The 20209-nt window shown below is 30.7% G+C and overlaps 1 protein-coding gene across 1 annotated transcript; it reads right to left on the bottom strand.

Moving 5' to 3' along the window:
* Positions 1-989: 989 nt before the first annotated feature.
* On the bottom strand, positions 990-18877 carry LOC111711640 (uncharacterized). Its single transcript, XM_023486032.1, has 9 exons — positions 18868-18877; positions 18595-18663; positions 14850-14871; positions 13890-13933; positions 13405-13462; positions 11161-11192; positions 10906-10972; positions 6526-6547; positions 990-1174 (listed from the first exon to the last, which is right to left on the bottom strand). Exons 2-9 carry the CDS (start codon positions 18624-18626, stop codon positions 990-992), a joined length of 462 nt encoding a protein of 153 aa, XP_023341800.1. The 5' UTR covers positions 18627-18663; positions 18868-18877.
* Between the last annotated feature and the right edge of the window lie 1332 nt (positions 18878-20209).

Raw genomic sequence — 20209 nt, 5'->3', positions numbered from 1 at the left:
TATAGGTTACAAGATATTGGATAGGATACAAATTATTTAGGATACAAGATTGGAATGGATGTAAAAATATAGTTAAGATAGCAATATTGTCAGTATTCTGAGGGGTACATCAGTTCCATACGTGAAAAGTACTTGAAGGAAGAAGAATGCGTCTCAAGAAAAGGTTGGAAAACGGAAACTTTTTAATTTCTAATCTTTTTACATTTTGTTTAGTATAATACGATTTTAAGGATAAAAATTTAAAGACTCCTTTTTTCTGCTCTCCTTTATTAGAAATATTTTTTTAATTCGAATTTTCTTTAGAATATTCAACTTTCTGAAACTGCGGGTACATCCTGGATTTACTCCTAGTATAGTTCACAACTGAGAGACACTGGTTCCGGAACTCAATACCTAACAGGAATGTTTAGAAATTTTAAAATTATGTTTCTAGTATCGAGTAAGGAAAGGTATATTTTGTTAGAATTTATTTGATAGCAGAATGCGAGAAGTACTTTGCTGCAAATATGACAATTGACAATTGACAGGACTTAAAAAAATTATATAGTGAATTATCTCATATATTGTTAGATACATATCGTACTAAAGAAATTAAGGCCGAGAAATCAAAAAATTACACCTTGAAATAACAGAGTGACACCTTGATTGTGCAAATTGAACAAAAATTAATCCCTTAACTGCCAATACCCCTACTTCAAACTTTTTTTGGGGACAACCTGTACACAAAGTGCAAAATTGTTATAAACACAAACTGTACAAATTGTCTAAGAACAAAAACTGTACAAATTGTTCATGTACACAATTTGTACATTGAATCCTTTTACACAGATTGTTCAAAGTGTCTATGTACAAAAGTTTATATGCAGACAACCTTTGAAATGTGTCTACGTACAAAAATTTACAAATGGGTCTATGTACACAACTTGTACACAGTGTTTATGTACACAACTTGTACACAGTGTTTATGTACACAAACTGTACCTGTTAATTTAGATAATACGATATGCCAGGTTTGCTTTCGAAGCAAAACTAAACGGATTAGAGGATCGCATCCCACCTAAATAAAAACTAAACGGATTAGATGGTCGCATCCCACCTAAATAAAAACTAAACGGATTAGAGGATCGCATCCCACCTAAATAAAAACTAAACGGATTAGAGGATCGCATCCCGCCTAAATAAAAACTAAACGGATTAGAGGATCGCATCCCACCTAAATAAACAAATAAATTAAATAATACAACGCTAATACACCGACTATTGTCGTCTCCTTCTTCTCTTTAATTAAGAATATTGTAGTTATGTTTTATCTGACTGCGAACTGGACAGAAGGAGAAGGTCAGATTTATGAAGAATGAGAGAAGAAAATTTATCCGAGCAGAGCTGGGAACTTTTGTATGTTGGATATCGGGATTAATGTTTGATCCGCTCTTTTTCTTAATCTCGAGATTAAATAATGCTTGTTCTCCTCTTGTTATTAATATCCAGAGCTGGAAACTTTAGAATGGTGGATATCGGGATTAATGCTTGATCCACTCTTTTTATTAATCTCCAAAGCTGAAAACTTTAGAATGCGATATCCTTAATCCCGATCTGTTAATTAATCTGGAGATTAAATTCATGAGGACAACAAGTAATATTTAATCTGGAGATTAAGAAAAAGAGTGGATCAAGCATTAATCCTGATATCCACCATTCTAAAGTTTCCAGCTCAGATTAAATATTGTTTATTGTCCTCATGAATTTAATCTCCAGATTAATTAACAGATCGGGATTAAGGATATCATATTCTAAAGTTTTCAGCTCAGATTAATTAACTGATCGGGATGAAGGACATTCCATTCTAAAGTTTTCAGCTCTGAAAACTTTAGAATGAGATATCCTTAATCCCGATTACTCAATCTGAGTATCCTATGGACACACTTTTGATTTTCTTCTTAAACCGTTCTTTCTTGGATTTAGTAGAGAAAAATCAGAAACCGGTTTTTTTAAAAAAAAGAGTCCCTCTCATTTCTGTATATTAATCTTAAATGGCGCGCAAAATTTCAAATTTATCGGCTTTATATACGCGACTCTGATTGGTTGAATTTTATACACTTTTTAGGATAAAAGTACAAGATTAGGTTAGTCTTGATATTAAGTAAAAGAGAGGATCAAGCAATAATCTCGATATCCACCATTCTAAAGTTTTCAGCTCTGAAAACTTTAAAATGGGATATCCTTAATCTCGATCGGTTATTTAATCTGGAGATTAACAACAAGAGGAGAACAAGCATTATTTAATCTAGAGATTAAGAAAAAAAGTGGATCAAGCATTAATCCCGATATTTACAAGCAATAATCTCGATATCCACCATTCAAAAGTTCTGAGCTCTGGTTACATATTAGAAATTCAAAAGTTTTTTGTTCTTCTCAATATCTCTTTAAGTTATGATTGAAGACATTTAGGATTTTTATATTACGTATAATTTACTTTATTTTAACGTGATCTCCGAAAATAAAAATAATAATGATAGAAATAATAATATAATTAAGTAAAGAACATCTTTTACAGTTCTGTGACCGTTTTGAATTTTGCTCAGAGTTAAATAAATAATATCACAACGATTAATAATTTTAAATAAATCAAAAAGAAGATTTTCACATTCAAATTCTAAAATTAAACTTATAAAAAGAATTTGATTAGGACTTGACATTTCAGGAACCTTATTCTTCAATTTTCATGGAAAATAAATCTGAAAATTTGAATTTTTTGTAAACATTTCTCGATAAAAAGCATAATTATGCTTAACCATTCTCAAAAATGATCTATAGTCATCCAGTAAATAATGATTTCATTTTTCGGAGAAAAAATGGAATGCACACAGGGAGTTTTAAGTTTATAAAATTTATCAAAGGAATTGTTCAACCAATTTAAAATAATCATGATCTTCCAAATTTTGGGATTAGGAACACAATAAAGTAAATCTTAACCCTTTAAGATGTTCCTAATCTTGAGACCATTTAAAGCACTTATTCAATCGTAATTTACCTCATAAAGCTGAAAAAAATCATCATTATTTAATTGTTTATCGATTAAGCATGTGATATGGTTAAATCCTAGATAGACCATACTTTGAAAGAATTCATAAAATGTCGTATTCTTTACTTTCTAATAATGGAATGTTGCAGATATTTAGTTTTTTAATTAAATGATTATAAGGAACTCTTTAAAACTGTTCCCGCATATTCATGGCTATTTATTTATTTTCGCAAATACTGAGATTTATGTAAAATAGTATGAAAAATTGTCAAGACGACATTTGCAAAATTTTTTCGATGTATTGCTCATTTAGGGTTTAACTGTAGTTCTTTTTACTGTATTTAAACTTTAGTTTTTATCTTAAAAGTTCTGTTATTTGTTAATTTAAAATTTAAATTCTTTAATTGTATTTAAATATAATTTTTTATCTAAAAAGTTCTTTTATCTTTCTATAATCTATTGATAAAACTCTTTGCTCATATTTATATGTTATCTATGGCGCTGTCAAAACGGCTGAACCGAATTAGCTGAACTTTTTTTAGGAAACACAAGACCCAGGGTAATACAGGCTGAAACTTTTAATTTCTTTTTAATCCGCTCTTGTTGGATATCACATTTTCTACTACATGTATTAAAGATACGTTTGATTACAAATACAGAAATGGTGCTATATCGATTGGACTAATATCAGATTGAACTAAAGTCAGCTGTTCACAAGCCGGCTTTTAGAGCATTCAAATAAATATAAATTTAATCATGTTAATATGAACTTATTAAAAAACATGTTTTATCACATTTGAAAACAATAGTTCTTTTGAACGTTAGTCTTGATGAACATTAATCAAAAACTTAATTACGTTCGTTCAATCGATCATTAGTCCAATTGAAATGACAATACAAATGCGGGAAAATTAAAAAACGGTTTTTTTATAAGTTAAAGAGCGCATCTCTAATCTCTAGAAATTAATCTGAAGACTAAATTAGTCTTGAGATTAGCCAAAAAGAGAGGATCAAGCATTGATCTCAATATCCACCATTCTAAAATTTTCAGCTCAGGCAACATAATCTCCCACATTACATAAAAAATGATAGAATCTAGATTAAAAACTTTTCGAAAACTTTATGAAGACTGCGCTATCACTAGAGATTTGTCTTTCTGTTGGTGTTCACTTTCTCAATAATATTTGAAATCTTTAATCTGGAAGATAATTAAATGTCGTCTTCTGCTTTGAAGTAATTTTGAGAAAGGGGTAAACATAGATTAATTAAGTTAACAGATATGACACTAAATATCGTAATGTTTACAGTGCTATCCAAAAAACACTCTGAAATAGGAAGTCGACTTTCAGACTTAAGTTATGACTTTAAATAGTTCAATAAACATGAGGCAGAGCAGTTGGTGTCGTGTAAACAGTGTATTTCACTTAATACGTAATTTAATTACTTGCAACTTTAAAGTAAAGCTATTTACTTTGCAACAACATTAAACGCACTTCAATATTGATTTAATGACGTCTTCCTATGCTACAGTTTTCTGGTTATCACTGTATGAAGTAAAACCATGGGGAAAAATTGGCCTTTAAAGATTTGTACTTCTTCTCTTGGGCCCTTGGGTCTTTTTTATAATATCCTTTGAAGCTGGAGAAACTTGAAATTTATTTTATTTAATGATTTTTTTCTGTTCCCTTGGCTCTCTGTGTCTCTTGGGAACAAAGAGTTAAACACTTTAGCCAAATAGGGAATTCAGCCTAACCAAGCAATTTAGATAGGAAGCTAGTTTTAAAGGGAGTGTCTGGCTAGACATGGTAGTTGAGCTGAGAATGCAGTACTGTAGAGAAATTTTTTAGAATTCATTTGAGACTTATGCGACGTTTTTGCGGCGCATATTTGTTTAGCAAGAACGCAAATTCAATCTTAAAAATGCTAACAAATTGTTCATTTTGGATTATCTTGAGATTTTTTTTTTATTATTCAATAACGACGACGACAAATGTAACAAAAACTTCACAGTAACCTAATTTGATGTTTAGGAACATATTTCTTATTAGAAATTTGTGCATAAATCAGTGTTAGAATCAATTATACCTTCTTTATCATTATATTGAATTTTTTATTGTTTTCAAATGTTTTCGCAGATTTCTTCAAATGTCGTCTTTTTAATAAAAATTCTACGAAATCTACGGAAAATGTTTGTGAAAAATGAGACATTACAGAAACCAATAACTGAATAAGGTTTTTTATTCCAATGATAAGAGTTCATTTTAATTTTTTCAATCTGTTTTTATCTAATATATCTAATAAGTTTACTGTAAAAAATTTCGCGGTCGTCATTGAATAATTTTAATATCATCCCTTCAAATTGGACAATCTATGAGGATATCAAAGATTGTATTTGTGCTCTTGCTAAACAAATATGCACCGTAAAACGTTCTCAAATAATCCTAAGAAATGTCCTAAAAATACTGCATTCTCAGCTCAACTACAATGTCTAGCCAGACACCCCCTTTAAAGTAAGAGTGACATACATTCAAAGATAAATAAAACATTAATACAAAGAAAAGGCTTCTAGGGCACACATTTTGTTAAATTTTAGCGGATATTTCTATTTACAGTAGCGCAGTTTGATAAATTATAAATGTTGACTTTCTTTCCTGACAAAGTTATCTAACTTTGACCATCCATGCCTTCCCTGGGGTCATGTGAATTGCCTCAAAAATATAGCTCAATTTTCAGCTTTTTAGGTTTATTGGACCAAGGTTGTATAATAAGGTTGGTTACTCTCGATGCGCTCCAATGTACGCAAAATGTCATATCCTAAGATAGATAGATAAAAACCTCATATGACGTCACTCTCGCCTCTATAATTAGTGACGACATATGAGGAAAATATCTACCATCTTAGGAGACGACATTTTCCGTACATTGCAGCGCATCGAGAGTAACCAACCTTTTTATACAACCTTGATTGGACACACACATACTAGCAAACAGACAGACAAGCAAAGTATACTTATATATAAATAGAAGAGGTTTGCTTAATATGATTCTCAAGGTCAAGATTTTGTGATTATAATAATGACCTTTAATTTTGGAAATCTGTTCAAAACAAAAAATCTAGGAAATTTTTTTCCAATGAAAGGCTTGTAGAAATGTCAGCACCAAATGCGAAGATTATTACCAAAAATATTTACTTACAATGTACGTACATTTACAAATATCTTTAAGAAAAGTATGCACCCTAAAACATTAGCTCTGAGGTCGGAATTTTTGTGTGAAGTATTGTTAATCTTAAACTCATGATCTCGATATCCAATGTGGGCACTTATAAAATTGACGATAATTGCTTGATCAATTGAAGTTATCCCTACAGGGTATATCCACCAACATGCTTAATCTCGAGAATCACACAACAAAATTCATAAATTCTGACGTCTGAGTCTACAAATATTTTTTAATTTCAAAAAAATTTTTAAAGAACAAACGTCATAATGAAAGAAAAATACCTTTTCTTTTTCTGACTCCATCCTAAAAATAAAAATATATGAATTACAATTTGTTTAGAATAAGATTTATTTCTTCTCCTGAATTTGAAAGTGCAAAGCTTTGTCAAGAGAGAGAGATATAGATCTATTTACCAATTCAATTCTGCACCAACAGTTTTTAAACTTTTAAACTTTTAAACTTTTAAACCTTATTTTAGAAAAAAAGCTTATTTATTGGTTGGTCTAACAATGATTTTATAGAGCTGCCGTTGCAATTTCATGTGACACACTCTATATTCACAATAACAATCAGGAAACCGATGTAAGATAGTCACCGAAAAAAAAATTTCTGGAAAAAACCTTGAAATAAAAAATAAAATAGTCACAATTTGCTGAAGTCCTAGGACAAAATGTCACTGGATCAATAAAGTCCTGCGTTTTAGATTCCTGGGACTTTTTAGCGCCAACATTTAGAATTTTATTTCCGAAAACTTTTTTTCAGAGAACTTTTTTGGTGGTTACCGAAATGAATATATGTTCAATAATGTGCAAGATTTTGTGCTTTTTTATAGTGGTAAGCCTTTATACCGATATAATAAAGACGACATTTTAGTGAAGCTTTGCTTACTTTCCACCTTGCATGTAAACAAAGGGAAGCTGTGAATTAAGAAGGGAAATGTTTTTTGTTTTGTTTTATGACATAAAATGGGAAAACTTTAAATGTGTAATAAATATGAAGAAATATAGGTTTATTTATAAGTTTAAATTTTTTGGCATATTTATTGACATGACACAACTGAATAAAATATGCAGTACACACTTTGATAACGTGTGTACTGCAGGTGTACTTTTGTGTCATCAGGAAATATTATTTTTACAGCAAAGATTATTTGCCCGTCAAACTCACAGCTTCCAGTTGTTTACATGCAAGCTGGATAGAAAGCAAAGCTGTACTATAATATCGTCTTTATTATATTGGTAAATAGACTTACCAATATAATATCGTCTATATTATATTGGTAAATAGGCTTACCAATATAATATCGTCTTTATTATATTGGTAAATAGGCTTACCAATATCGTCTTTATTATATTGGTAAATAGGCTTACCAACATAATATCGTCTATATTATATTGGTAAATAGGCTTACCAATATAATATCGTCTTTATTATATTGGTAAATAGGCTTACCAACATAATATCGTCTATATTATATTGGTAAATATGCTTACCAATATAATATCGTCTATATTATATTGGTAAATAGGATTACCAATATAATATAGACGATATTTGAAAAGTGATAAATTCATAAGAATTCCTCGATTGGTTAGCAAGGTCACTTTTGTAGAGAAACCACAATTTTAAAAAATAATTATTCAAAGAGAAAAACGTTAATATCTGATTCATACTTAAAGGGACTGTAAAGGAAAAATGAAAGGGGGTATAGGATGAAACCTGAGAATCTCAGGCGTTAAACTATACCTATAAGAGAAATTGATATAAAAACTGTGTCAAAATTATACGAAAATTCATCTATATACAATTTTGTATAGAAGTAGTAGGTTTAAACAGATCATATTCAGCAACCAATCTAAAAACGATTATATTATATTGGTTGCATATTTGCTTAATATAATCTGTTTAAACCTTATTTTTATACAAAATTGTATATATATGAATTTTCGTATAATTTTGACACAGTTTTTATATCAATTTCTCGTGACATGAACATCAGATAGATGTCTTATATGGTATCGTTTAAGGCCTCGGATTCTCAGGTTTCATCCTACACCCCTTTCATTTTTCCTTTACAGTCCTTTTAATCAGAAAAATCTATGAAGGATACCACTGAAAATCCGACATGCCACTCTCTAGAGATGAAGCTCCACTTAAAAGTACGTATGTTTTCCTTTTAAGATTTTTATTTTCCCAGTTTTATATTTTTCCATTAAAAGAAATGATGTTGTTTAACTTTAATTTGCAAATCACAAAGGAGAGACCCTGGAAATCCCAATATACGTAGATATATATGTATATAGACCGAATATATATATATATATATATATATATATTCGGTCTATTCATCTTTTAAAAAGTTCCAGAAAATGAAATTAAAAATAAATATATTTACATCAATATTTTTGTCTCCATGGAATTAATAAATTCTTAGAATATTATTTAAAACTTCCAATGAATAAAGTGACGAGGTTGTTATCCTTTTTTAAATTGTGTTTTTATTTTATTTAAAACCTAAAGTTTTTTTTATTATTTTTTTTTATTTCATTAATTGTAAAACTAGTCGTTTTTGTAAATCTAAGTATGAAACACTGTATATCCACCCGTTAAAAGTAAAATTCTTTGTAAGGATCTTTGATTTAAAAAGGCGGTTTAACGACCTCGCAGGACCACAAGAAAGTTCCCTAAGCAGTTCACGATTACTTCATAAAGTACGTTGCATAGCATAGTATTCCTATTGAAGGAGGGAAAAATTTAGATCTAAGTCAGAACTTGAAATTTAAAAGAGTATCGTTGAACGAAACTCTTGAGTTTCCTTTTTTGAGTCAAAACATTTTGTAGATTTTGATTTAAGATATTTGAAAACAATGGAGAATATGAAGAAACTAAATAAAATAACAATTCATAACAAAAACATTGATATCCACAGAACTTCAAAATCCGATTCGTGAAACCCGGGTTTTAAAACTGGTTTTCATGACGATATCCTGTCTTAAGTTTTGGGCTCAGCAGGGTCAGTATAGAACGCTGTACTATCTGTATTTTTCTTCGTTTATTAGGAAAGTTATGCAACGTACTTCATACACTATATCGTGTACTGCATCATAGTGGACTAGGGTCAATTTGAATTCGAACCGGACAGACCGGACCCCTTGTACTGGCCTTAGTGACACGCGGCAAGTACCGCGGCCCGACTCTATCCAATGTCGGTCCAGTGGCGTGGCCAGATTTTTTAAGGTAGCCGGCCTATCATAGGCCTGTTTTACCTAACCCACTAGCTTAGTTTAGTGTGGAAAAATAAATCATCCTGCGAGGAAGTTAATCCACCTTTTTAAATCGAATTTATGTAAGAAAGTCCCGGGAAATAAAGTTTCAGGAAAAAATCCTCGAGATAAAAACTCTGGAAAAAAGTCCGAATTTTCTGAAGTCCTTGGTAAAAATGTCACTGGAAATAAAGTCCAGTATTTTAGATTTCTGGAACTTTTTTTACTAAAATAGTATGGGGGCTGTCAATTAAGTTTCAGGGGGAAAAAATCACAGGAAGAAAAGTCCGGACGAAAATAAATCCGAGGAAAATAAAAACCTAGAAAAAAGTCCCAAGTCTCGGGAAATTTGAAATCAGTAATTTAAGTCTTCGAAAAAAGTCCTTAAGTGTATGTGATTCCGCGTACAAGTGTACTATGTACATCATTTACAAGGCTAGTTTCATATTTTTAAATAAAATGTAAAAGGAAAAACTAACTACCCTTGGGATACATAATTATATATGTAACAAATATATTTTATATATTTTTTTTAAAAATTGTTTTCCAAAAAAGAACTTTTTCCATGTATCTGCATATTGAACATATATAGCTATGGGTGTTTTAATGCATTTTCACTTTTTTCCGAGGACTTTTTGGTATAAAATCAGGAACAGGAACCAGAAAAAAGTCCTAAAAAATAAAGTCTCGAATTTGTAGGACTTTATTTCCAGAGACTTTTTAATGAAAGGACTTTTTTCCACAGGACTTTTTAGTGCAAAATTTTAGGACTTTTTTACAGGAAACTTTTTTTCCGAGAACTTTTTTGGTGGTTACCTAACTGGACTGGAGATTCTTACAAAGCAATTTACTTTTGACGGGTGTAAATACAATGAACTAAATAATTATCTCAAACTCTGACGTATATCTTTACAACATCATGGGTGTAAACTTTTAATATCTCTAACTTTGTGTCTTTAACAGAAATTTTGGAATGCAATTTTCAATCTTTTAATTTTCTTGAAATTAATGACTATTTAGACTTTAATTATGTCACCAGACAGAAGGGAATTGAGTCTTTGCCACAAACTCAAATTTTCTAATCCCTTTATCTTTGTAACCTTAAATAGTGTAAACCTTTGATATTTAGCACTTAGATTATTTGACCAAACAGAATTCATAGTTTGAAATATCTAAGGTCTACGACATTGGTTGCATAGACAAGGGAATCCGAAAATCAGAGTTTGTGCACAAAGACTCAATTCCTTTGTATTTAGAAAATGTACACTTGAAATGAAACATTATACTCTAGAGTCGATTCTGTAAAAAAGACGCGATGAAGACGACTTTAATTTTTCTCTCTTTCGGTGTCATTAATAATTTGTTTTTGACTTCTTAAAGGTTTTTGTTTCAACTCACCAGCAGATGTCTGAACATGAACCATTTCATTTTAAACGCCTCAGCCACATTCCGAAATCTTTTCTCCCTAAAATTGGAGTTTAAAAATTAAAATCTTATTTTTTGATTTGCTCTTTTGGACTGAATTTAGATGTTTTTTAAATTTATTTAAATTAGAATTTTTTAATTCACTATTTTATTTTTCAATACGATCTTTTGAATTCTTTTTGGTTGAATTCAATAACATGTAAATTATTTATATTATTTAATGATTACCTGAACCCACCCCCTAGACCAGATAACTCCTCCTGTTAACCATAAACATTAAGGAATCATTAATACTACTTTGTTTCTCTGTCCGTTTGTTTGTATCCAATAAACGTCAAAACGGCTGAATTTTTATGGTCGGCTCAGGAGACCCCGGTTCTGGAAAGGTTTATGCACAGGGGAGATGATAGTTCTCTACCTGTGTGCTCAGTTAGCTGTACTATACTATAAATATAATCAAGCAAAACATTTGTTTGACTAAAAAAACTATTTATTAAATGTCATGTTTCGTGGGACACCCTGTACTAAAGGTTAGGCAAGAATCAACTTATAATAAACAAATATGCAGTACGCTCTCGGTATAGTTTATGGCCTAAAAAAATAGTAAATGATTAGCGTATATCATCACTCTATACACTATAACCTCGTTGTTTATGCATAATTAAAGAAAAGAATGTTGGGCGTAAAATACTATTGAAATCAAGAAAATTGAAAAATCTGCAAAATACGATTTACGGAGATAAAATGTTAGCTCTAAAAAGAATGTATCATTTACTCTCAGAGAAATTACAACCAATTTAAAAGGGCAGCCGTAGTAGATTTGAATTTCCGAGCCGGTTCAACCTTTCCGGTCCCAGTTTGTACTGTATCGCCTGGACATTGGGTAAATAAAGCAGGCACTCAATAGGACTAGGCGGTGCAACAAGGATGACGCGGTAAGACTTTAGGTTGAATTTACTTTTACTAAAGGGTCAGAGGTACGTATGAAACCCGAGGGCGTAACAATAACAGATAGGACACTAAATGTCGTCTTTCCAAGATTTAGGGGTTTTAATTAACAACAACTCTGAGGCAAAAGCCCAAAGGAGTTAAGCGCATGCGGCGTAGATGTAGGCTCTCTCTCTGGAGCATGCGCGTAATTCCTTTGGGCTTCTGCCTCAGGGTTACTGTGAATGAAAAACCCCTAAATCTTGAAAAGACGACATCTAGTGTTCTATCTATTATTGTTAATTAATCTATGCTATGCTTTTAATATTCTCAAAGTTTTATCTTTTTCATCTAATTCTATTTGATTATTTCAAATCTTTTCGCATCTTTTATAAAACAGTTTGATTTAAAGTTTACATTCAGGGCTTGCGAAAGAATTACAAAAAGATTTTTACTTTTACTTTAAACTATTTTTTTCTTAAAGGATCTGAACGGTATCACTCTATTTATTTCACTATATCTTTGCAACCCAATGGTGTAAATTTTAAATTACAAACTGTAAATATTTGATCTAACAGAATTTATAGTTTGAAATATCAAAGGTCTACGACATCGTGTGCAAAGGGTTAGGTAATTTTAATGTTGAATTGAAACCAATATCTCCTTATTTCGTTCTAGTTTTTAGTTCTTTAGAGAATATCAAAACTATTTTGAGCTCTCTTGGGTCCAATATATCTAAACCCATTGAATTTTTGTTTAGCTTTAATAGATTTATAATTTCCTTTTTTCCACTAAAAATCTATCGACATGTAGCTAAATATATCTACATTTTGTCTCCCATAATTTCACCAATTTTGCTCGTTTGCTCGGTTCACTAGTTAGCTAAGAAAAGGTTATCTCTTGTACTATCTAAATAATAAAGCAAGACATTCGTATATATATATAAGTTGCATATAACCGGCCAAACGCCTAGACCGATTGGGCTGAATTTTTTTTTGTGGACACTCATGGGTGGCCGGGGGGTGTTATAGACTAAAAAAATTCGAAAATCTGTTTTTCAAAAAAAAAAATTCTTTCAAAATTTTTTTTCAATTTTTTTTTCGCGGGCAACGCCGGGATGTTTAGCTAGTAACTTATATATGAAGGAGGAAATAGACCAAACATTTTCCAAAGACGAATTGCTCACATACGCGCCATTATACATACAAGAAGTCCTACAGAGAAAATAAATTCCTTTGGAAAATCATGGTCTACCCGATCAAAGGCAATACTAAATAATTCATCTATTAGCCAATGAGAGGTAATAAAATTACAATCTAACTGTTTTTGAACAAAAAAACTGAGTTTTTGCCACAAACTCTGATTTTCTTATCCTTTTATCGTTGCAGGCCAATGTGATTAGACCTTTGATATTTCAAACAACAAATTCTGTTAGATGAAATAGTCTAAGATTGAAATATCAAAGGTTTACTCAATATAGGTAGGAAAAACATAGGAATTAGAAATTTGAGTTTGCAGCAAAGGTTTGATTAATGTTTAGGTTTCCTGGGTTTCCAGGCTGAGTATATCAGGTTTCTGGTTTCCCAGTTGCTCCACCAGCTCCCTACACCAGGCAGATAATTAGATTTTCAAGAGAGGGGTCGCGGGAAAAATTAAAGGTTTTATTCCAAAACCGATTCTAGTATTTTGTAGAATTTTTTTAAGCCGGTTAGGATTTTCAATTTAATCTTTCTTTTACCAATCTGTCTAATATTTTATTCAAACACTGCCCCCCCCCCCACCCCCTAAATTATGTATTGATGTAATTTGTATATTTTACACTTTTAAGAGTAAAAAACCCTTTAAAGTATAATCTAAAGACCCTATCAATTGCACTCTCTATGGTGTACTCTAAAGACCCCTCTAAAGTGTTCTCTAAGACCCCTCTCAGCCTCAAGTGTACTCAAAGACACCTAAAGTCCCCTCTGAAGTATACTCTAAAGAGTAAAGACCCGTCTAAAGACTTCATAGTTAATTCAGTCATGTACTACCTTTGTCCATTAGAAATGGTAGAAGGAGCGGGACTGCAACTAATCTAAATAAAAAACAATATTTTTGGTTAACAAGTGAGCATTAGATTACAGAAAGCATTATAATGTTAATGTCGTCTTTCTAGTTTTTATTATTCTCCGTAGTTTCTTGTATGACACAAGTTTGATTAAGGTACTAATGCAAGGAAAGTTAATTGCGGTTATGTATACTCTGCGTACATATTGAAACCAGTTCTCTCTGGGCGGAATTTGTAAACAAGAATAGGTGCATCAGTGTTCCTCTAGATCCGAGGAGGAAATAAAAGCATTGAATTTTGATAATTCACATAAAAGTTTCCTATGACCAGAATATTTCATAGATTTTTTTTTGTGAAAATGGATTCTATGTCAGGCTTCGACATCCGTCTTGTGTTTGCTTTACCGCCCAAAGACAGTACACTGCAGTACAAAAAATGTGTACACCTCTGAAATAACTTTCCTTGAGTTTGATGTGCCAAAAATATACCCTCTGATCTGAACTAGAGGAAACTAAACTATAAGTTTTCAGATATTTTTTTGATAAAATAGTATTTCTCCAAATGTCGGCCAAACCAAACCAAATTAAAAATCATGAGTTCTTAAGTATCTTAAAATACTTCTCTATTCTCAATCTTCTATTTTACCTTATTCTCTTATCGTTTTTTAAGTCGAGATTTTTTACACTGATTGTTTTATTTGATCTTACTTTAATTTTTACTTAAAGGAAATTCAAACGTAACCTATCTTTCATTAATTTCCGTTCAGAGAATTTTGTGCCCTTTAAATCTTTACTTGAACGTAATTTTTCCAGAAAGCAAATCGTGAATTTCTATAGTAAAACAACCCCAAAAAAGTATGTGAATCGTTGATAGCACTCTTAAAGTAAATGGATATTTTAAGAAGTTCGTTCACCAAAACAAAATTGAAAAAGAACATTCTTACCTGGTTCACAGCTACCAGCAAACTTTAAAGAAACAAATGAAATAAAAAAATATTTTTTTTCACGTCCATGAATGTAAAAAGGAGTCCATGAGGAATCATAATCTATGGTATTTTGAATTATTAGATTCTTTATACATCTATGAAGTATGACAGATAATTTGGTCTGAAAGAAAGGTAGATGGGGGGAGGGGAGACATGTTGGAAAGACGAAACATCAAATAGACTATTCACGGTCGATTAATTATATCAAATTCTATTATTTTCGTGAAAACTCCTTTCTATGATAATGCAGAATAACATCAAAAACATCAAAAAGAATTTTGATGAAAGCTTTGGGATGAATCTTAATTTCATTTCATATGTTTTTATTATTTTATCATCAAAGTCTAATTTTAAAGTGTGAAATTGTTTTAATAAATTTAAAGGTTAATTTAATGCATTGCAATGATATAATAAATGGAAATTGTTAATCCTTTTATATATAGTAGATGTTTTCTATATTTTAATCCTTTTATATATAGTAGATATTTTCTATATTTTAATCCTTTTATATATAGTAGATATTTTCTATATTTTAATCCTTTTAGTAGATATTTTCTATTTTTAATCCTTTTTTATATATAGTAGATATTTTCGATATTTTAATCCTTTTATATATAGTAGATATTTTCGATATTTTAATCCTTTTATATATAGTAGATATTTTCGATATTTTAATCCTTTTATATATAGTAGATATTTTCGATATTTTAATCCTTTTATATATAGTAGATATTTTCGATATTTTAATCCTTTTATATATAGTAGATATTTTCGATATTTTAATCCTTTTATATATAGAAGATATTTTCGATATTTTAATCCTTTTATCTATAGTAGATATTTTCGATATTATCCTTTTATATATAGAAGATATTTTCGATATTTTAATCCTTTTATTTATAGTAGATATTTTCTATATTTTAATCCTTTTAGTAGATATTTTCTATTTTTAATACTTTTATATATATAGTAGATATTTTCGATATTTTAATCCTTTTATCTATAGTAGATATTTTCGATATTATCCTTTTATATATAGAAGATATTTTCGATATTTTAATCCTTTTATTTATAGTAGATATTTTCTATATTTTAATCCTTTTAGTAGATATTTTCTATTTTTTAATCCTTTTATATATACAGTAGATATTTTCGATTTTCGATTTTTTGACAGATTAAGCACTTAATCGCGTCGAATTAAACGTTTCTGCTATGTATATAGATTTCAGGCAATGAAGATTAGCGCTGTCAAGACTTTCGTAAAAGTATGTTTTATTTCGATTTATCAAACTGATCCCAAGGGGTGCTGAGCCCCCCCCCCCCTGGAAAGAAGAAAATGTAAGGCCCCCATGGACAAATTCCGGACTACGCCCCTGGTAAGGTCGTCATTAAAGACGTATTATTTTACGTATCATTTGAACCACTAGCTGCAGCGCTCGGCCCCCTTATCATGTCCTAGTCGCAGTTAAAAAATATTTTATATATCTTGTAACATTTGCCATTCTATAATTGTGTAACTTATAACTTTTGTAACTTATATCTTTTGTAACTTATATCTTTTGTAACGTATATATTTTGTACTTTATCTTATGTTACTTATACCATATGTAATATTATCTTTTGTTATTTTATCTTACGTTGCAGCTAACTAACTAACTAATGTAACAGCTGAACTTTTTACATTTAGTAACTTTGAGCATTTTGTAATATGGGACATTTTGTAACTGTGGACATTATGTTATTTGGCCTTTTTGTTGCTTTGGATATTTTGTAACTTTGGACATTTTGAAATCTTGGGTGTTTTGTTTTTGGGTGTTATGTTTGGATGTTTTATTATTTGACGTTTTGTTTTTGGGCGTTTTGTATCCACTCCATTTAATAGAAGTTTTGTATCTACTCCATTTAATAGAGGTTTTGTATCCACTNTTTTGTACATGGATCTTTTACAATTCTTAAATAACTTGGACAAAACATTTTGCATATCATACAAACATGTTGAGAAAAATAATGAACTGATATATTGAAAATAAGTTATCAAAATTCATTTTGAAATCTCGAAGGTTTATGCAAATTCTTTCAGCTAGTGTCGCTTGTTGGAGGCTTTCTTTATTTTGAAGAAATCTGCGAATAGAATTATAAAAACAACAAAGGTAATGGTGATAATTAAATAATCGATTCTACAGTTCTACTGCTTATGACTTTTTCGAAAATTTCTTTTGATATTTAGTTCCTAAACAATAAATTAGTCTAATATTTTTTCTTCATTTTTTGTCTGGGTTATTAAATTATTGTAAAAACGTGTCTTCTGCTGACTGAAACAACTGGTGAAATATTACAAACGACCTTACACTCTTCTTTAAAATTGTTGAGTGATAACCAGAAAACTCTGGAATAGGAAGACGACTTCAGAAAGTCCAATGAGCACGGGAAACAGAAATTATTCAGCGTAAATAGACCCATTTCACTTGATTTTTGATTTAATGTGTCATGTGTCTGGTAAAATTATTAGCTTTATAACAACATTAAATACACCCTGTATTTAATTTATCTCTACATAATAATCCCTCTGAGCTCACCCTGCCACAGATCACCTGACAATCTCCTTCCTTCCAATCAACTCCGTACCTATCCAAAAACATATCTTGATATGTGTAACCAATTATATTCATTAACTTATTATTAACTTCGGGCCAACCACTCAAAACAACCAACCCTGGTTAGGCGGGTCCAAACTGCATAGTAAATTGTGATTGTTTATTTGTAATATCTCATGCTTTGTAGTTGAATAAATATATGAATGAATGAACAACATCAATTACACTTAAGTATTGCTATAAAGTCGTCTTCCTATTTCGGAGTTTTCTGGTTATGACTGTTCACCGTAAAGATGTCTCATATTAGTATCAAATGAACCCTAACGTTTTCTCTACAATACTGCACTTTCAGCTCAAAGATTAAAATCATAACTCTTGCTTCTCTGGAGCTGCTCAGAACAAACAAAATGATTTGAATTTTGAATGTAAAACCAATAAATTCGTTTTTCTCATATTTAAGCTTAAAGCTAAAACTAGATAAGCTGCATACGAGGTCACAAGTTCATACCGGTAATTTCGCATACATGACTTTCTCCTTCTGTCTAGTGGAGTTGTACATCCTTCTAATTCCAGAACATTCCGTTAATTAAGAAAGTTTTTATTCTTTTAAAACTTTCTTCATAGTTCACCCGTTAAAGGTTGACAAAGCGTGTGAATTCTAACTTTTTTGACTGACAGCATTTTTAAAGGAAATTAACGGACATTTATTTAACAAAAAGTGTAATTTAACTTTTTGAGGTTAAGCTGTTATTTTTGTTTCTCCCGTTCTAACTTTGAAATTAAAACTGTCAAAATGATAAGATCTTCCTCTTCAAAAGTTCAAACATAATTTCTGAGATTTTTGAAAATGTTTATAGATTTTTAGAAATGTCAACACTATTTGATAAAAATGTATGATTTGAAATATTCCCTATTTCCAAGGGGGTAAAGTTTTAAGAAATAATATTATTTAATTTTCAATGTTTATTTGGAGTAAAACTATATTTATTTTATATTTTGTTCCCCGGTCCCCACCATCCACCAAAAAATGGGGGGGGGGGGGTAGTTTCCTTGATGTATGGGTTTTGTCCAGTATTCAGCTTATATAAATATCGTCTTCATTTATTTCCCTGAGAGTGACCAATCCCGAAATAAGAAACATCCCGGGGTTTAATTTCTTCTCAGCAGCGCAATCAGTTCTAAAATAAAAACAATTCATTTGTGAATAGAAATTGTCTCATTGGCCGGTTGTCGCAGCACTCAGTCCATAATGACAGTTAATTGAGGCAAATATCGTGAATTTTGCTAATCACTTCTTGAAAACTAAAGTTCGCATTTCTATCATGCCAATAAAACCTTCGAAAATCCCCAAAATTCAAATGGTTTCCATTGATAGAACTAACCTAATCCAATTATGTTGCCTCAACCGCGAACTACCTTTGAACATGAAAACGTGAAGAAGTTGACAACCTAGCTGTTGAGTTTGTAAAGGATAAAATCATAGATTAATAACAACACAGATAGAACACTAGATGTCGTCTTTTCCAGATTTAGGGGTTTTTCGTTAACAATTACGGGCATGTCGCTTATAACATGCTCTCTCTCTGTCTTGTCATTCTTGAAAAGACGACATATAGTGTACTATCTTTTTTATTAATCTATGGATAAAATGATGAGATAATATTTACAACAAAGAAAGTTAGAAATCAATAAATCTACCGAATGTTCCAATAAACATGGGAACTAAACAATGAATATACCGAGTGTTCCAATAAACATGGGAACTGAGCAATGAATATACCGAGTGTTTTCTAATAAACATGGGAACTGAGCAATGAATATACCGAGTGTTTTCTAATAAACATGGGAACTAAACAATGAATTTACCGGGTATTCCAAAAAACCGTGGAACCCTTTTTTAATAAACACTTTGTCCTCTGACAACCTCCAAGCCATACTTTTATTTTTCCATGTTTATTTGGACACCCTGCAGTTCATTTATAGTTTTAACTCACCGATTCTTAACGAGATCTTAAAGAGATCTCAACGTCGTTAAAGAGACGTGTACACGTTGTTTGAGGAGAGGATGAAAACTCAAACTTCCTCCATTTTAAAACTTTTCTATAAAGACAGAAATGTCAGAGAAGCTGACACGAATTTTCTCTATTTTCGAATGGTTCATAGTTTAGGAAGATTGTTTTTTATTCAATTTATTTAAATAATGTTTTGTATAATTGTCAAACATTTTACCCATGTATAAGACCAATTCAATAGTATCGTGTTGTTTAACGAGCACCAGGTCTGTTGACGTTTTGGAAGTGATTTTCCATTTATGTACAGTCGTCGTCGTCGTAGTATGTGTCAATACAATGAAGACGACTTTTTAGTTTAATTTTGATTTCTACCAATCTTTAAAAGCTAAGAAAAGTTGTCAAAAAAACACTTACTTTCGTTGTTTACTTGTAATTTGAAAAACGCTTGTTAGGGATCAAAGCATTATAATCAAAAGTTGTCTTTTTCCCCTTGATATAATCACTTATATCCTTCAGAGCCTTGTCTCCTCAAGATTGCAAAAGATATTCATCATGTTCTTTTTGAAAATTGAAAATTTTCAATCGTAGTTTATCTTTGAAGTATTTCACATATTCCTGCAATCTAAGAGGGAAAACAAATTGAAGAAAATGAATATTTTGTAGAAAAGTTTTCTTTTTTATCATTTAATTATGAAATTTGGCTAAAAACGTT

Source organism: Eurytemora carolleeae, unplaced genomic scaffold (assembly GCF_000591075.1).
Source record: "Eurytemora carolleeae unplaced genomic scaffold, Eaff_2.0 scaffold1190, whole genome shotgun sequence".
NCBI lineage: Eukaryota > Metazoa > Arthropoda > Copepoda > Calanoida > Temoridae > Eurytemora > Eurytemora carolleeae.
Note: the sequence above shows the minus strand (reverse complement) of the source record. Positions and strands in the feature narration are given on the sequence as shown.

Bases quoted from the DNA above. Each gene is read 5' to 3' on its own strand.
- LOC111711640 (XM_023486032.1), bottom strand. From the start codon at position 18,626: ATGTTTCTTATTTCGGGATTGGTCACTCTCAG. The intron at 13,934-14,849 runs GTAAGAATGTTC...TTTTTTATTTAG, and splicing joins TGCTGGTAGCTGTGAACCAG to ATTAGTTGCAGTCCCGCTCC. The intron at 11,193-13,404 runs GAAACCTAAACA...TATGGTTAACAG, and splicing joins TACTCAGCCTGGAAACCCAG to GAGGAGTTATCTGGTCTAGG.